The sequence below is a fragment of the Gymnoscopelus braueri genome, assembly GCF_963280865.1.
Source record: "Gymnoscopelus braueri genome assembly, chromosome: 15".
Taxonomy (NCBI): Eukaryota; Metazoa; Chordata; class Actinopteri; order Myctophiformes; family Myctophidae; genus Gymnoscopelus; species Gymnoscopelus braueri.
In genome coordinates this window covers 12430669-12450384 of record NC_137620.1, presented here as the reverse complement: position 1 = coordinate 12450384, position 19716 = coordinate 12430669, and the positions used below count along the sequence as shown (strand labels likewise).

Below are 19716 nucleotides of genomic sequence, written 5' to 3'. Positions count from 1 at the left end.
AAATCAAATTTTAATTCTGTTTTAAGTAGCATGTGAGGGGTCAAACTAGGGTGTTTTTATGATTCTGAATCCATTGCAAGCATTTGTTTTGCACCAAAACCACTCCTTGGGCTAAAAACGGCCATAGCCATCCTTATGCAGGGAAATGGTGGGTACCCCAACTTTCAGCAGCTGTCAAAAATTCTCCTAGGGAAACTGAATTTCAGTCTTTGTGAGATGTGTTACTAGACACCTTTACAAACACATTGGTGAAGATTTTTTTTGGTAAGGAATTTATTCCAAGATTGGAAATCTTTCTGCTAATATCCCCTGACTATTGTAGGAGTTGATGCATTACATTTGGTTCAATCTGGGAACCCATCGCCAAATGAAAAGGAAAAACAGCGCCCTCTGCTGTTTTTGACTATCTCAGTTGGCTCTGGGAGGAAGTTGACGTAGCACCCGTGCGCAAGGAAACCGGGGTTTTGGTCTGCCTTCAGCGCATCACTTCCGGTGGTGCGACTGTTTTCATTCCCACTAACAATATTTCTACACGGAACACTAACACCACTTCTCCCAGAGAACATGGATCGTTTTGGTTATAAGCCCACTTGTTTCTATGATGAAAGAGTAAGTTAAAATGTGAATATCTTTCCGTGGTTTTGTCTGCTCCGCAGACGCTATTGTTAAATTAGTTTCGGTTTGTTTCGAGTGGGGAAGGATCGACGGACACGTGAATCCCGCCCACTACATTTGATTGGGTAAAGCGCGGCCTGCTTCCTGATCTAAAGGCACGCCCACTTGTAGGCCAGTGCGTACGCGATATGACGAACCCCCCCGACAGATTCAAACGCAGAGCAGAATCTGTTCTTGAGAGATTACATTTGGTTTGACTCGGTTCCATAGATAGAAATTGTGAAAATAGCTGATGAGGCGTTGTGAGCTTGTAGATCTGCTATTTTCAAATGTTTTGCCTCTTTCTTATATCATTAGACAATTTAGCCAATGTTGAACCAGTTTTTATAGTATAGTTTGTTGATTAGTTTTGATGCAGTAATGGTATTTTTTCAGGTATTAAAAAGGTCTTAAAAGTCCTTAAATTGTCACTTCACTGTCATCTGGGGACCCCCCAAAAAATCATATGGGGCCCCCCCTGGGGGTCCCGACCAACAGGTTACGAACCACTGCTTTAGACGACCTCTTTTTTTAAACATGTAGGTCTTCCCTGACCTACATTGTTTAAAGCTCCCAAGTGAAGTGCTGCCATTAGTGTACACAGGGATTCAGTCAACCGGTGGAACGAGTGCCACATGTCGCCTTTTTTTTTCCTCAAATTTCTTTTTAGTAGCGAATTATTTGTTTCTCCCAATTTAATTGTTATGCCATTTAATCGTCCCCACACATTTCTGTGTTTTTGCCATTGCTGCTGTTGTATTCTGCTACTGCCTGGCTCACCTAAGGCTCCACCAAGGAGATAATCGATAGCTGTAGCCCCACTACAGGCTTAAGAGACCCCTCACACTCATTAGATACACACTGACAAAAGCTAAGAGGCCAGAAGCAACCTTTTCACGAGGATGTGAGAACATTCTCCTCAGTGAGTGTGTGTGTGTGTGTGTGTGTGTGTGTGAGCACACAAATACTGTACTGTATTCTCTCACCATATTAGTTAAATTTGCTATCTTTTGGTTTTTGGTTAATTTTTTTCAAGCCTTTATTTGATGGTGGTAGAGAGACAATAAATGCAGAGAGAGAGAGAGAGAGAGAGAGAGTAGAGGAACGATATACAGCAAATATTCCAGGCATTTTGCGTCCGTGAAGTATGCGTCCAAACCACTTGGCTTTCAGGTCGCCCTGCATCCGTTAAAATTCAAACAAGTTTGTGCTTCTGAATTGGCTCTGCAGCCATCCATTTCTCCCAGTGGTAATTACCCCAGATGGGATTCTGCATGCGTCAACCATCCGTCTTTTTCTGAAATGCTATTCCACCAATGTTCTGATTGGTGTGTGTGTGTGTGTGTGTGTGTGTGTGTCTGGATAATGGATATGGATATTACAGTATGTTGTGACTCATCATTGCCGGCGGTTTGAAGCTAAACAGAGCCCAGCTGACATTGAGCCTGAAAGCGAGCTTGATTCAGAATCTAATATCAAACTCAACTCAAATTGCATAACTGTCTGAGCTGCTGTCTGAGTTGCGATGGCATACGTTACAGAGCAAAACACTGCAACAGAACCTTGGAACGATGCTCTGATGGACATTCATGTCATGTGGTTACATCCAGGGTTCGATTTGTAAAAAAGAAATGGGTGGGAGGGACATTTTTTGTCCTATCCACAAGTTTCCTAGGGCGTTGTGGGCATCACTTCCTGTCGATTTGATCAGGTATCAGGGATCAAATCGTCAGGAAGTGATGCCCACAACGCCTAGGAAACTTGTGGATATACTACTACTACTGAACGATAGCAAAAATAGCCGATCTACAAGTTCACAAAGTGTCACATTGTGATTCTTTTTTGTTATTTGTGAATAAGCTAATTGAACACTGGTGATACCTTACATGTCAGCCAGGCACCCTGGTAGCTCATCACATTTAGGCAGTGGTGTAAAGTACATTTACTCAAGTACTGTACTTATGTACAATTCTGAGGAACTTTTACACTACTGGAGCATTTCCAATTTTCAGTACTTTTACTTCTACCCCACTACATCCCAGAGGGGAATATTGTACTTTTACTCCACTACAATTATTTGAACACTTTAGTTACTAATTACTTTGTAGATTATTATTACAAAACATACACTAACCACTTCAGCCCTATATATATTTCGACCATTTGAATATAGCCGATTTGTAGATCGGCTATTTTCAAACGATTTCTTAAAACATTTTTAACTGCACAATGAGTACTTTTACTTTTGGTACTTTAAGTACATTTTGATACCAATACTTTTGTACTTTTACTCCAGTACATTTGGAATTCTCGACTTTTACTTGTAACAGAGTATTTCTGCATTGCAGTATTGTTACTTTTACTTAAGTAAACAATGTGAGTACTTTTTCCACCGCTGCATTTAGGGGGAACTCCTTGTCCATTTCCGAGCAGGTCTGTCTGTCCCTACAGGGATGTCAGATGAAATGCGCTCAGGCCTCTTGACCAGTTCATTTAGTCCATTCCACACAGTGCTGATTAAAGTGTTACTAGCAATCGTGCCTTCTTCTATTGTTACCCCGAGGCTTTAGAACAGTTGATCCCTTTGTATTAGGTCTAGGTCTTCTTTCCCTTCTAGCTTGTCTTAAGACATACGTTTAGTCCATAGCTCACAAGTCTGCTTAGGATTTGCGGCGTCTTAATGTTTGTCATGTGTTATATTTTGTGCATTGCGTGGTTGTTATTTTTTTTGTAGATCATTCTTTTATGCATTTATTTGTTTTTTGTTTTTTTTACTGATTTGACTACATGTCTTGACTTGACTAACAATTTGAACAGTTCAAGGATAAAAACAATAGAGGAAGACCACTGTATAATGCAAAAATAGTTTTAATCCCTTCAAAACAACTCTTTGTGTAGGCAAATCAACAAACGATTAGATCAAAACCGTACAGACCACTCAACAACGCGTTTCGGGTATAAATAACTGCCTCAGGCAGCAACAGTGCTGCCTGAGGCAGTTATTATACTCGAAGCGCTAGCTGTTTGAAGGCATTAAAACTATTTTTGCATTATACAGTGGTCTCCCTCTATTGTTTTTGCATTGGATTTTTGCCTCCTTGGGAACCCTAGGAGTAAAAAAAAAACTCTGTCAGGCTAGCTAGGTATTGGAGCCTATATGTAGCATGCGCCTTAACCACTAGGCCTTTGGCGCCCCGAATCTCCAGTTTTTTGTGCCAATAGTTAAAGGTAGGGTAAGTGATATCTTTTGGTTAAAACAAAAAAGAGGTTAAAGCTCCATATTCTGATAGTATTGCTATGGAGTGTTTGTTCAGTATCAGGGGTCTCCCTGTCTCTCCAGCTCTTTAATAAACTGAAAATACATTTTCAGGTAGGTGACAACATTTCAGCCAATCAGGAGAGAGTACCCATTTATCAGCTTCATTTTAGTCTTCCAGTTCCAATTTTTGTCTGCTCATTTATTTGTGTCATCACTTCCAATTTCATTTTTAATCTTTCACTTTTAACTTTTCACTTTTAATGTAAACGTTTAATCTGTATCCTGACTGAGTTCTCTATCCTGATAGGACACAATTGGTATCCCCACCTGAAAATGTATTTTCTGTTTAATAAAGAACTGGAGAGACATGGAGACCCCTGTTTCTGAACAAACACTCTATAGCAATGAGTACTATCAGGATATAGAGCTATTTAACTCTTATTTTAACCAAAGAAAATCACTCGCCCTACCTTTTTAAAGGATAAAAGCATGTAGCATTTCGATGTCATTTATTTAGACTGGATGTTGCCAACATATTATTCATGTTTCAGCATGAACCCTCAGAAGAGGCCACAACTTTATTAGCTTTGATTGTTGAATAGCTCTCATTCAATGTCCAGGATACTACTAATCGCCCTCCTCTGGTTGTAGTCATCTTAACAAGTGTGTTGTTTTCTGTCCCCTCACCAGGAATATGAAACCAAGAGTGGCAGAGCTGGACCAGGCAACCCACCGTCTCCCAGGCTGCAGGCCGTGAGGAAGAATCTGGACTTTGAGCCCCTCTCCACCACTGCACTTATATTGGAGGACAGACCTGCGTAAGTCCGCCCCTCACACACACACACACACACACACACACACACACACACACACACACCCCCACACACACACACACAGACACACAGACACACAGACACACACACACACACACACAGGGAAAAGAGCTTGTCTGCTTTGGGGGTGCAACAGTTAATCGATCTAATTTAATCGATTTTGTTGATCACTCTTGTTACGTGACACCGTTGTACAACAAAACATTTAATAGAAAAATAAAATACATTCAAAATGGTTTGATTTTTTTTCAAAAAACACGCTTCTAGATTATTCGATTAATTGAATAATCGCAAAGAAGATAATTGATAAGTTGCAGTCCTAGTCTGTTTGTTTCTGTCCCTCTTGCTCTCTCTCTCTCCATCCCTCCCCTGGGTCATTAGACTCCATTCAGTGTTTTTCCACTTGGTATTTTCTCCTTGGCTCACGGGGAGGAAGCCTCGGTTGAGAGAGAGAGAGAGGGAGATGCTACTGAAAGTTTAATGGGTCTTCCTAAGACGGGCTCCATTACCTTCCTCTTGATAACATAGTTCAGTCGTTCTCAAACTTTTTCATGTCAAGGACCCCCAAACTGATATTTATTTGGCCGAGGACCTCCGTCGGAAAACATTTCGTACCAGGGACCCCCAGAAGAGAAGATTAAAGTGGGAAAAAATATCAATATTATTCAAAAAAAATCCAAACATTTTTGATATTTTTCAGAAAATAGCAGATGTACTGCACGGCACGAAGAGCTGGTATATCTGCTATTTTTTAATAGCCAACACTATATTAACTGATTTTGCTGGGGACCCCCTGGAACCCCCTTTTTGTTAACCTTGGCTAAAGCTCTCTGTATATCATTGAAAACCTGAGTTCCAGATGTACTGATAACATTGATATTTTAATGGCTTTTATCAGGGTAATAATATAGTAATTTTAGATTAGAAAAACGGCGTTGTGAATTAAAAAGGGGTGAATTACTTAGTTCCTACACCTAGGAACTTTAAAGTCTTTTAGAGTTATACCTCACACCGTTTTCAACTTGAATTGTAGTGAATGATGTTTAAAAGTGAAGGTCGATATCCACTGTTGTGTACATGCAGCTCCAGTACTGTCCAGTACTTTTCTGCATTTGCTGTCTACTGGGCTTTAATGCTCCCCCTCCACAGCAAGGAGATGGCCACCATTAGCAGATAAACATGAGACATGTAAATACTGCACCTGGCTAGTTTAGCTACAATCCCCTGCTAACAAAGTAAATGAAACAAAGTAGTGTCTTGGGTCTGGTTTCAGTGTTGTGGACTAAGGCTGGTTTGAGACTTGACATTTCAGTCAAGCATCAGTACTGAACTGAAGCTTCTAAACCACTTAAAGGGATAGTTCACCCAAAATTGTTTTTTTCTATCGATTAGTCACCCCATTGAGACTTGAATTCATGGATATTAATTTGTTTTTTGATTGGCAGCGGAACCGCTGCCGATCAAATTATTGGCTTAGGAATGTGACAAAAACAAAAAAGATATCCACGAATATAAGTCTCCATGGGGTGACTAATTGATAGAAAAAAGTCATTTTGGGGGTGAACTATCCCTTTAAGCCCTATTTTACACTTCGTCATACAACAGTGTTGTGATGTGACACCTTGTGAGCTAGGAAAGAAATATCTGTAGAAGTGGCATGTACATCATCGGCTCCGTACAGACTTATACTCAACAATCATTATCACCCTGTAAGCCCAAAGTCACTCAAGGGCTCCCCTCGTGTGTGTGTGTGTGTGTGTGTGTGTGTGTGTGTGTGTGTGTGTGTTCCTCCCTCAAAGTGCCACAAGCTCAGCCATGATAAATAATGCAAGGCGACCAGTTTTGAAACCTTGCACAGCCTTGCTTTACCCATTTCTCTCTCTCTCTCTGTGTGTGTGTTTTGCAGTAATCTGCCTGCCAAGCCAGCCGAAGAGGCCCAGAAACATCGACAACAGTATGAAGAGATGGTGGCTCAGGCCAAGAAGAGAGGTGAGTGAATGACAACGGCACCGTCCGCGGGTATGAATGAATGAATCCCTATGACTCATCATCATCATGCCACGTAGCACAACTCATTCTGTTTATCTACCGTCCTGTCAAATGGACCTTTGTGCCTCAGAACCGTTTTTAAACCCATTCAATCTGGGAACGCATCTCGTGTCATTTTAGATTTATTTGGCTATTCAAAAATAGCAGATATACAAGCTCATAGCGCAAACCTTTTTGCAAATCTTTGAATATATATTCTACAAATGTCTTCTAAATCCTAACTGTTTAAAAAAATATATATGATGTGTATTTGGCCACAGACCCCCATATCAAAATGTTTTGTTCCAGGGACCCCCCAGAAGCAAAGATTTGAGTTAAAAATGTTCGCTTAAAATATATATATATATTCAAAGATTTGCACAAATTTTCACGATTTCTCAAAAATAGCAGATCTCTAAGTTCATAGCGCGGCAACGAGTGCCGTGCTATGAACTTTCTGCTATTTATTAATAGCCAAAGGATACAATATGGATAAAGTGGTTACACAGATGCGTTCCCGGTTTGAATGGGTCAAAAAGCTTCAATTTTCGGACTGTCAGGGAGTTCGGGAATGTTCTCGTTGGGCCGGTCGGTCTCGCCGTTTCTTTGTTTTATTTTGTTTTTCGGCAGCCAACATTAAATATATATATTATAACATGGCGTGACTCGCCTCCCTAATTGAACCTGCCAGCGCAATTGCAATGATTTACGAGTATTATATATCAGTTAATTCCCCTGTGAAATGAAAGCAAAATTACTTTTTTGACACTAGATGTTGGATCACTGTAATATTCTGTTTCCACAGACCATCATGGTGGGGCTTTTTACTTTGTATTTATATTTCTTTGAGCTGGTTGACACACGTGGACTACATGCTCGATTTTATCGGGCAGAAACCTCTTATCTCCATTTTTTTACTTCATCATACTACAGCGTCACACAAAAGTATCAAAAGTAGCAGATCTGCAAGCTTTTGCCATTTCTTTACTTGAATCCTGAAAAGTAACAGTTTTGGACATATTATGAGGTTTCCACCCGACAGAGACTATACGTCACTTTGGACAGAAATGGAGCTCCCGTTCTATCCCTGCGTTTGATGTCTTGAGTTTGATCACCAAAGAGATCAGCTGGTTTCAAGGTTTCCGCCACCGACTCCCCAGCTGTAAACAGTGGTGGAAAGTAACTAAGTACATTTACTCAAGTACAGTACTCAAGTACAATTTTGAGATGTTTTTACTTTAGTGGAGTATTTCCACATTTACTTTTACTTCTACTCCACTACATCTCTGAGGAAAATATTGTACTTTTACTCCACTACAATTATTTGAAAACTATAGCTACTAGTTAATCTGTAGATTTAGATTATTATTACAAAACATACATTAACCACTTCAGCCCTATATACATTTTGGCCATTTGAAAATAGCCGATCTACAAGCTCACAATGAGTCCCATCGCAACGCATTGTGAGCTTATAGATCTGCTATTTTCAATAGATTTTTAAAAACTTTAAAACTTGTGAAATGGGACATTCTACAAAATGAGTACTTTCAACTTTTGGTACTTTAAATACATTTTGATGCCATTACTTTTTTACTTTTACTCAAGCAAATTTTGAATTCCGGACTTCTACTTGTAACGAGTATTTCTACATTGCAGTATCGATACTTTTACTCAAGTAAAAAAATTTAGTACTTTTTCCACCACTGAGTTTGATCAACAAAGAGATCAGCTGGTTTCAAGGTTTCTGCCACCGTCTCCTCCAGCGGTAAACAACCCTGCCTGCCAGGTTTAGACACCACTGTATGCTGGGAAGAATTCTGTGGCTTTGGGGCAAGGACTTGAGATAAATATCTCCTCGCCTCCTTAGTGATACATTCCATTTAAACTGAAAATACACTATGTGTATATATACTGTTGTCAACACCTTTTTTCACTAGCAGGTACAATATTTGATATTTTCACCGTGTCAACTTAAGTAAACATGGAGATATCTTTCCTGGAAAGGTGTTTCCAGGTTATGGTTGTTTACAGTTTAACAAGTTGAGCACAAGCACCACCTAGTGGATAGATTGAAACATTGGCTCCTTTAAAAATATGCTTTGCTTTTCCGAAAGTGTTTTCCGTGGCAAAGCATAAATGAGTATATTCTCTCGCTCGTCGCTTGCCAGCCTACTCTCACCTTCATTCCTTCTCTTTCTTCTACCCCCTTAGGCTTCCACAGAACATTTGCAAATAAAATAAAAATATTTGAGGTTTTAAAATATATATATTTTAGTTATAGATGGCAATTATAAATAATGTATCGAGGCATATTTGGCTTATTAGCCAGGGATCCTTTTAACTACCCTATCCATTTATATGTTAGCTATTAAAAAATAGCCAACATCGGTGTCAGCATTTATATGCAGCCGATGTGTCCCGATTTGTAACCACATTCAACATTTCTGTCCCTATGTTTTGGGCATGTCATTCTTGGTGAAAATGTTCAAAAGTTTTCAAAACATAAAAAAACCCCCAGATCTATAAGCTCACAACGTGTTGTTTAGTCCGATGCCAATCCCAATTTTTTTGGATTGGCATCGGACTAAACATTCTGACATTGGTCGGGCTCTAGTATGTACGTACATGTATGTATGTATTTCCTTCCTTCACTTACCACGGCTGTCCCTTGTCCCTCCCTCCCTGCCTGCAGAGATGAAGGATGCTCAGAAGAGGAGGAAACAGCTGGAGGACAGATGTCGACTGGAGGAGAGCATCGGAACGGCCGCCCAGACCTGGAACCAGGAGATCCTACCTAACTGGAGCACCATGTGAGTAGTACTCGCTAACAACACTGTAAAATGTATTAATCAAAACTCTGAAGTGGATATTTGGTTCCATTTGTACCGTCTTGAGGTCCGTAGACACCGGGAGCATTTATTTTGTGCGATGAATTCACATTAATCTAAACTTCTCTTTTTGTTTGGAATACATCCACACAGAGCACCAAATATTGCCAACTGTATTGGTCAGTGATTTTTGCTGGGTTGACATGCTGGGTTAATTTAAATAGAACTGATATATCTATTTTTTAATAGTATGAAATGACACAGTTTCCTGGTTTTAATGGGTTAATCTCACATTAAACCAGTGTGTAAGGAATTCTACTCATTGAAGCAGCATGTCAGAAAGTTGACATGGGACTTAGATTTTGACCACGTAGATGTTGGATTAATGTTTTAAGTTATTTCTTTACACTAGGCATAAAATACTACAAATCACCATGGTTCAATAGAAATGAGCGCTATGAGCTTGTAGATCTGCAATTTTTTGAAAAATCGTTACATTATTGCAAAACTTTGAATATATATTTATATATATACCGGGAACAACCGGTATACTGGGTCCCTGGAACAAAATATTTCATATCAGTGGTTCTAAAACCTTTTCATGTCAAGGAGTCAAGGACCTCCCATAATTATATGTATTTGGCCGCCGACCCCCCCCCCCCCCATCGCTAAATATTTTGTTTTAGGGACCCCACAGACGCAAAGATTTGAGTTACAAATGTTGTTTAAAAAATATATATGCATTCAAAGATTTGCACAAATATTCATGATTTAAAAACAAATGTACAAGCTCATAGCGCAGGCTTGTATATCTGCTATTTTTGAATAGCCAACGCTAAAATCTAAAATGTCACAGATGCGTTCCCGGAATGAATAGGTTAATTTACAAAAATTCAGCTAAGATATAATAACAGCAACGATTATGTTTCAATATGACATGGACATAACGTTTCTCTCTCTCTTTCTCCTCCCTCTAGGTGTACCTCTCGGCGGGTGAGAGAGTTGTGGTGGCAGGGCGTCCCCCCCAGTGTCAGAGGCAAGGTCTGGAGCCTGGCCGTGGGCAATGAGCTCAACATCACCCACGGTACACACTTTCTGTGTTAATTTCGTCGACTATGACGAAAATTTTTCATTGACAAACTGAATAAAAACAAAATAAAAAAACTAAACTACGATGACTAAAACTATGACTAAATGTACTGACAATTTCGTCAACAAATAAAACAAATGTTAGTGGAGAAGAGATCCAGTGGAACTTAAGACTCTTTTATGCTTGGTTGTGCACTGCTGTCGTGCTCCGAAAATAGCCGATCTACAGTACATGCACACAACGTGTCGCAGTGCTATTTTCGGCACTTAGCTAGGTATAAATCAGGCATCACAATGCCATCACGCCCCCCAAAATACATTTTAGTTGACTAAATCGACTATAAATATAGTCGACTAAAATCTTATATTTAGTCGACTAAAATCTTATATTTAGTCAACTAAAACTAGACTAAAACTAAAACATTTCAGATTACTCAAATATGACAAACTGAAGGAATTTTATTCAAAAGACTATGACTAAATCTACATCCAAATTTGCTGTCAAAATTAACATTGCACAATTTCACTGCCTTTCTGTGTGTGTGTGTGTGTGTGTGTGTGTGTGTGTGTGTGTGTGTGTGTGTGTGTGTGTGTGTGTGTGTGTGTGTGTGTGTGTGTGTGTGTGTGTGTGTGTGTGTGTGTGTGTGTGTGTGTGTGTGTGTGTGTGTGTGTGTGAGGGAGAGCGCCGAGCATGCTCAGTTTAGGGCTAAGCAATATATTGTGCGATTCAGTATGAATTAGGCTTCACATACAAGTTACCCTTGGGACTCAACGTTGTACATACAGTGACGGTGTTGTCTCTTTAGTGCTCTGTTTGAGTCGTTGCAAACAAACAATATTGGTTCATCCATCAAACACACACACACACACACACACACACACACACACACACACACACACACACACACACACACAGCTCAATAACTTCAAAGTAATCAGTCCCTTACATTAGCGTTCTCTCAGCCTACTTCAAGGCAAGTATATATGGTAGTAGGTCATAATGATAATAATTATGATAATAATAATAGATAGTTATCATATAGTACTTTTTCATACCAAGTTAAAGTGCTTCAAACAGCATCAAAGATAAAAACTAAACATTTTACAAGAAACGACAAAAAGAGTGTGAGAAACATAATAAAACGTATATGAGGAACATAATACAAAGTGGTTAAGAGGCAATGTATCTTCACTGAGTAAGAAATTACCAGGATGTATGTAATAATTTATAATGTGGTTTATTTAATGATGTGGTTATTTCTTCTATGCTGAGAGATCTGGGTCTGTTATTGAAAAACAAAAGACAGGTGTCCAGGCATGCATAGATTAAAGATAATTTGTTTATTTTGCATATCCACATTCCTAATCCAGAACAAGTACGTTTGAAATTGCCATCTTTAAAGGACAGTGGACAAGTCGCCATAACATTTCTTCCTTTTTTTTCCTTTATTAAAGCTACACTATGCAAGATTGTTAACCAGAAATAGAAGTGTTTTATCAATCTAAACCAGTGGTTCCCAAACCTATTAGCTCAAGACCAAAAGAGAAATTTGACGTTTGCCTGGGGCCCTAACTAGTGAAAATAGCAGATCTACAAGCTCACAACGCCTCGGGATGCAAGGCGGTGTGAGCTTGCAGATCGTCTATTTCCCTTTTTTCCTGTAAAAACAAAAACATACAAGGTTTCCACCCGACGGCAACAAAATAGTATATAGTGCTTATACAAAATGGAATATGTGCAGGGGGTTTGTTATAAAAAGAAATCCAAGGGTGTGCTCTGTTGGGAGCAAAAAGGGGTGTTGTACAGATTGAAGACATTTGACCTGGTAGTTTAGTTTAGTTTGTTTTGCTTCGTCACTGTTCAGAGCTCTGATAGCGTAGTCTCTTCGTGGTGACCCTGTGCAACCAATGAGCTTCAGTGGTGTTGGAACGACAAAAATATCAATACAGTTGCCCCTGGCCACCACTTGGTGCCGCCACAGTACGCAAAGTGTGAAAACATTCCAGAAAAGCTGGGATGAAGGGAGGGCAGACAGACATGAGAGCAATCCTCTGGCAGGATTTTAAGGCTCAGATCAGTTCATGTGATTCAGGAGGCAAACGTCTCAAGCAAAAATAGATATATTTTCAGCGAAGAGATTTGTTGTAGAGGGGGTAAAGCGGACTAAGTACAGAGCCGAGCCGACCACGGTCAACTAAGTATTAGTTTACTAATTAGAGAGGGTTTAACTGGTTAATATACATTAATATATATTATTCCCCTTTTTTTAAACGGGACAAGTCTATTCTACATTAAACATAACAGGGGTTGGGGGCACGGTGGCACAGTCGGTAGTGCTGTCGCCTCACAGCTAGAAGGTCCTGGGTTCGATTCCCGCAGGGGACGCTGTGGGCGCTGGGGGCGTGTTCTCTCCTCCGCGTCATCAGTGCACATACCCTAGGTGGGGTTGGCGAAAGGGCCTTTCTGTGTGGAGTTTGTATGTTCTCCCCGTGTCTCCTAGGGTAGGTACCCTCACAAAAACATGCAGTAATCCTGGTCACTATACTGCCTCCCCCTGGCCAGCCGGGGCGCCTGATGGAGGGGAAGGGAACTGGTTGGAATAACGTGTTCCTTCCACGCGCTACGTCCAACCAGGGAAACTCTCCCCTGTCAGGTGACAAGAAGGTCAGTTGGCTCTCATGCATTGAAGGAGGCATGAGCTCGGCCCTGGCCTCCCTAGGTTGGCAGAGGGAAGGTAGTGCCCAGGATTACATAGACAATTAGCACTGGGTGTAAAAAATAGGGTTACAAAATCGTGGGATAAAAATTTAGTGAAAAAAAAAAAAACATAACAGGGGTTAGTCACACTTCTCATCAAACCCCTACTTAGGGTTTCCAAGTTGACCGGGAACGCATCTGTGTCATTTTTAGATTTCTTTGGCTATTCAAAAATAGCAAATATACAAGCTCGTGCCGCACTATGAGCTTGTAGATCTACTATTATTGAAAAAATCCTGAAATTTTGTGCAAATCTTGGAGGTCCTGGGACCCCCAGGGGTCACAATCATTTTAACCACTTTAACCATATGTTATACTTTGGCTATTCAAAAACTATTTTTGTGCAAATCTTTGAATATATATATATATTTTTGAAGCGAACATTTTTAACTCTTTGCTTCTGGGTGTCCCTTTCACTCGCGAAAATGTGCAGTTATTGGATGGATTTTGGGTGTTTTGGGGCGTTTTTTTGTTACTTTATTTCGGGGTTAGGGTTAGGGTTAGGTTAGGCTTATGTTATTTAATTATAATTTTTGCCTGATTTTACAGATTTTTTTTATCAAAAAATTAATTATATATATATATAAAAAAAACATAAACTGAGGGGGCACAATTTGAAACTGAGGGTGCCAGGCCCCCTCAGGCACCCCCGTGGCACCGGGCCTGGTCCTTGACATGAAAAGGTTTGAGAACCACTGGTATAAAAGGTCTTGATGGCCCACCAGGCAAAAAATATATAATCAGTAGGGTATTTGCACTTCTTAGAGTTTGTGTCGGGTCATCATGTTGAATCTCTTTCCACTCTCTCTCTGTCTCTCTCTCTGTCTTTCACTCTCATATCAACTCTGCCGTTGTGTGTTTGTGTCCCTGCAGAGTTATATAGCATCTGCCTGTCCAGGGCCAAGGAGAAGTGGAAAACCATGCTAACACCCAACTCTCACAGCTCTGAAAATGAAGGTAACTGTCCTCTCCTCTCCTCTCCTCCTCTGTTTACAAACCCTGACTGTTGTCAAATGTGAGTGTAGTTGAGCACTAGGGGGCGTTAAACCTCCAGAGCTTGGTATCACTTCTTAGGTATTATTTCCCCCCAAAACACATAGATATCATTTCATTATGATTGAACCATTCCAGAGTTCAACATGCAGTGTTCTTTTAGTTGAGGCTGTAAACCTTTTTGTTTAATTCCAGCCCGTTTACAAAGTATCACTCATAGGAGTCTGTTAACCCATTAAACCAGGAAAGTGAGGAGCGTCCGCTGCCAAATAAATATCATTTTGCGGGTCTTGGCACAAAAAAGTTTTGAGAACCACTGATTTAGAAGGCATTTGTAGAATCGGCCTCAGGTCTTAATGGTCCTTAACACATTGAATCCGGGAACACACTTTCGATTTCTTAGGCTATTCAAAAACAGCAGATGTACAAGCTCATAGTGCTTGCAGATCTGCTATTTTTGAAAATAAATCGTGAAAATGTGTGCAAATCTTTGAATTTATACATTTTTTACTCAAATCTTTGCTTCTGGGGGTCCCTGGAACAAAATATTTTCACATAATATTTTCCATGGACAAATGCATATCATTTTGGGTGGTCCTTGACATGAAAAAAGTTTGAGAACCACTGATATTACAGCAACATAAGTAAAAAAATTAAAACTGTTAGGAGACATTTGTAGAATCCCCAGAAGCAAAGATTTGAGTTTAACATTTTTTAAAAACGCTTTAAAAAAAATATATATATATTAAAAGAGTTGCACACATTTTCACGATTTTTCAAAAAATGTGCAGATCTATGAGCTTGTAGATATTAGATATTATATGTAGTATAAAATAAGCTAAGAAAATCTAAAATGACACAGCTATGCGTTCCCAGATTGAATACCCATGTTTTTTGTTCAAGGTTTATTTATTTTATATTTTCACATACAGGTCAATAACTAAAGGCGTACAAAAACAGTGAATGTATGTTACCCCTCCCACCCCCCCAAAGTTCCCGCTCCGAAAGAGCCACAACCCTGGTATATTATTGTACCATTAACACAAAGGACAATACAAACAAATAAGACACAATTGCAATGAAAAATGAAAACAAGTTAAAAATAAATAAATATACACAGCAGAATATATATATTATTAAAGAAAGATTTAAAATGAATTAAAAAAATACACAAAACATATAATACAAAAACAAATTCAGTGGGGTCAATTTATGGGTGATTAATGTCAGCAGCATTCAGTCTATATATATATATATATGTTATATCTATATATGTTAAAAAAGGTTGCCGGATGGTGTAAAATTTCAGAGCACACCCCCTTGTGGAGTAGCAAATGTTCCCCCAAAGTCAAATGATGCATAACATCATTACAGATTGAATACCCATTTAATGGTCCTTTCTCCCTTCCCTCCTCTCCCTCTCCTGTCGCTGTGCGTCCAGATGCAGGTTCGTCCGACAGGGAGGCCAGTCTGGAGCTCATCAAGCTGGACATTTCGCGCACGTTCCCCCACCTCTGCATCTTCCAGCAGGTCAGTCAGCCTCCCATGGAACGAATCACAACGTCGTCCACCCTTTAGTTTCAACCCGAAAAGAAAACTCTGCTCATTCCTTTCCGAGCTTTTAGGGGCAACTTTTACGTGGGCCAGTGTTTAGCCACTTAACCCATTAAAACCGGGAACGCGTCTGTGTCATTTTAAGATTTCTTTGGCTATTCAAAAATAGCAGATATACAAGCTCATAGCGCGGCACCAAGTGCAGCACTATGTACTTGCACATCTTTGTCCCCGGCCAAATACATATAATTTTGGGGGCCCTTGACATTAAAAGGTTTGAGGACCACTGATATTATAGCAACATAAGTTTTTTCAAAACACTGTTAGGATTGAAAACATTTGTAGAATCCCTAGAAGCAAAGATTTGAGTTACAAATGTTCACTTTAAAAAAAATTATATATATATATATATATTCAAAGATTTGCACATATTTTCATGATTTTTCAAAAAAATCGCAGATCGCAGCTTCATGGCATGTGTTTGTGAGCTTGTATATCTGCTATTTTTGAATAGCCTTAAGTATAAGATAATGGTTAAAGTGGTTCAAATCTAAAATGTCTGGTGCTTTCCCGGTCTTAATGGGTTAAACCACTTAAACCCCATTTGGTTGAGCAGAGTACTGTACCTCAGGGCTCTATGCTATTGTATTTTCTGTTATTGTGGGGGAAGGCTTGTGTCGCGTTGTGAGCTTGTCGATCTGCTATTCTTTCCCCACAATACGGATGCTGGGGTTTAAGTGGTCTGAAGTCTGTATACTTCATTGACCGGAGTCCACCAATGATCTGTACTATCAAACATCTTTGCCAAAATATTGCAGATCTGCAAGCTCACGTAAAACACTAATACGTGTGTGTGTATGTGTGTGTTCGGTCCTCAGGGGGGTCCATACCATGATGTGCTACACAGCATCCTGGGAGCGTACACTTGTTACCGGCCAGATGTCGGCTATGTAAGTCTAGCACAATAGCAGTGACTTTATTTGCTTATTTATTTTTATATGTCAGTATGAACTTATTAAATTCCTTCACTAAGTCTTAAGTACATTGAGTCTGGACAGACATGGTTGTAAACTGCAGCCGGTTGGTGGATGTATACCAACCAACCACAATGCAGCATTTCTAGTTGATCTTCACATTACCTCCCCAATATAATTGTTATGCTTCAACACCTGCTCCACCCAAGTGCCCCCCACATTTCTTTAGGACCGAAAATCTGAATTCTCGAATTGGAGCAGTTTGATGTAAGATGGTAATTGACACAACAAATGTGTGTTCACTCCTCGAAAGCAAGTTCCACCCAGGCTCATATATTATTGACATGTGTGTGTGTTGAGTGTGAGAGAGAAAGAAATGGCAAAAACCCATGGTGTTGTTTTAAATGCTGCGGTTTGCACTGCAGCACAGCCACATGCTGTGTAGAGACGAGTGCAAGCTTCCTGTGCTGACCGTCAAACCGTGATCATACGCACACACACTTACAACACCAGGCTTATACATGTACGTTTCTGTGCATGAGGGGGTTTTTGCATCCTTATGCACTTTTCCTGTGAGGTGTACTGTAAGTAACTGCTGTAAAGCTGTACAGAGCCCTGTTATCTGAAGCTATATCTTTATATAAGCTTAGAAGTATAATGTATACCAGTGTACTGAAAAGAGGCCACTGGCCGGCAGTGTGATTTTGGTCTACACATTTGGTACCAAAAACTAAAAAGACTTTGTGTTGAATGACGAATGCCAATCATTGCAGCTGTTGTACTACATTTCCATGCCACTGAACTCTTGTTATGTGTCTGTGTGTGTGTAGGTGCAGGGCATGTCGTTCATTGCTGCAGTGCTCATACTGAACCTGGACACAGCCGATGCCTTCATTGCTTTCGCCAACCTGCTCAACAAGCCCTGTCAGATGGCCTTCTTCAGAGTGGACCATAGCCTTGTTAGTGAACACACACACACACACACACACACACACACACACACACACACACACACACACACACACACACACACACACACACACACACACACACACACACACACACACACACACACACACACACACACACACACACACACACACACACACACACACTGGTCCCTATAATAGAGAACAGACATATACTGTAGTGTATGTTACAGTACATGTGAGAAACCAGTACAAGTGAGAAAAATTGAATGGGGAGCGCCCTTTGAGGCCCGGCCCCCCCGAGGCGGACGAAAGGCATCCACTGGGCTGGGGCACACGATCGCCCGGTGCCCCGGCATCGTCCCTTCCCGACGCAGCGACCCCCCCGGCCGAAAACGGGCGCTCCCGCTCTGTTTTTCTCATACAGTGACAATTAACAACTTATCTTAACTGAGAGAGTGGTACTGTACAAGTGAAACCAGATTTGAGTGACGTATACTCTGTGTGTTTGTGTGTTTTACTCAATGTGATCGTCTTCTCTCCTCTCCTCAGATGTTGACGTACTTTTCAGCGTTTGAAGTGTTCTTTGAAGAAAACCTACCAAAGCTCTTTGCACATTTCAAGAAAAACAGCTTGACTCCTGATATTTATTTGATTGACTGGTGAGTCTGGCCTCCTGTGAACGTCTTTGTTGTTTTCTTGCCCACATTTTGCTGGTATTGGAAAATGTGGTAATGCAAAATGTGATATTTCTTAATACATACCATACCTACAACGATATTACGCAATGACCATGATGTTAATGTGCAAACCGCTCACACAGAACAGGAATGAACAAGGGCTTTAGTTTGTTTCCTGCTATTTGTTTGATGCGGTTGGAAATAGGGTTCATGTAGTTAAACATGTGGTGTTCTTAGAAAACGGGATGTGGGTGTGTGGGGGGGGCTCAAAGAATTATTGCGCTATTATCAAACTTTTTTTCTTTCTCTATTATGTTTTGTAGCTGAAAATAGGAGCTTGTTACAGAAAAACTATTCACCCACTCTTTTACATCTGTAAACTTGTGATATGACCGTAAACTTAGTTGAAGATGAAAACCAGAAAAGCTTTCACATCAGTAAAACCCAAATATAGAAGTATAGATTGTTTTGCTCTCCATCTTGCTTTTCTGTTAGTTTATTGTTGTTTTTTATTGTTTGTCATTTATCGCACTGCCGCGATTAAAACACTGAAACGGAGTGAACTTTAACGCCCTGTCTTCCAGGATCTTCACACTGTACAGTAAGCCCCTGCCGCTGGACCTGGCGTGCCGGGTGTGGGACGTGTTCTGCCGCGACGGCGAGGAGTTCCTGTTCCGCACGGCGCTGGGCCTGCTGCGTCTCTACCAGGAGGTGCTGACGTGCATGGACTTCATCCACATCGCCCAGTTCCTGACGCGCCTGCCCGACCTGGTGCCCGCCGAGCAGCTCTTCCAGAACATCGCCGCCGTGCACATGAACAGCCGCAACCGCAAGTGGCCGCAGGTAACGGACCGGAGAGATGTAGAGCAGTCCAGTGGTTCTGAAATATATTTTAGCCGCTTACCCCCTTCTGAAAATGTTTTGTGCCAGGAACCACCAGAAGAAGAGACGATTTGTGTTGAACAAACTAAATCCAAAATGGGCCTGGACCGCTGGCGTAGTGGTCCAGGCACCTAGGCTCTAAAGTAGCCTGACAGCGCGTCGCGGTGTTCGAGGCCTTTGCTGCATGTACTATCCTATCAATAAAGGCATAAAGAAAAAAAAAAAAAAAAAAATGATTCCAAATTTTCCAAA

General features: G+C 40.5%; 1 protein-coding gene across 1 annotated transcript in view; it reads left to right on the top strand.

Annotated features, from left to right (window-relative positions):
* The window catches only part of LOC308102485 (TBC1 domain family member 14-like), a 58781-nt gene that overhangs the window by 35368 nt on the left and 3697 nt on the right, over positions 1-19716 (top strand). Inside the window, 10 exon segments of the mRNA XM_080452232.1 lie at positions 4604-4731; positions 6653-6735; positions 9470-9587; positions 10583-10689; positions 14326-14409; positions 15887-15975; positions 16878-16949; positions 17804-17932; positions 18455-18564; positions 19167-19425. Coding sequence (XP_080308358.1) covers positions 4604-4731; positions 6653-6735; positions 9470-9587; positions 10583-10689; positions 14326-14409; positions 15887-15975; positions 16878-16949; positions 17804-17932; positions 18455-18564; positions 19167-19425 — 1179 coding nt within the window.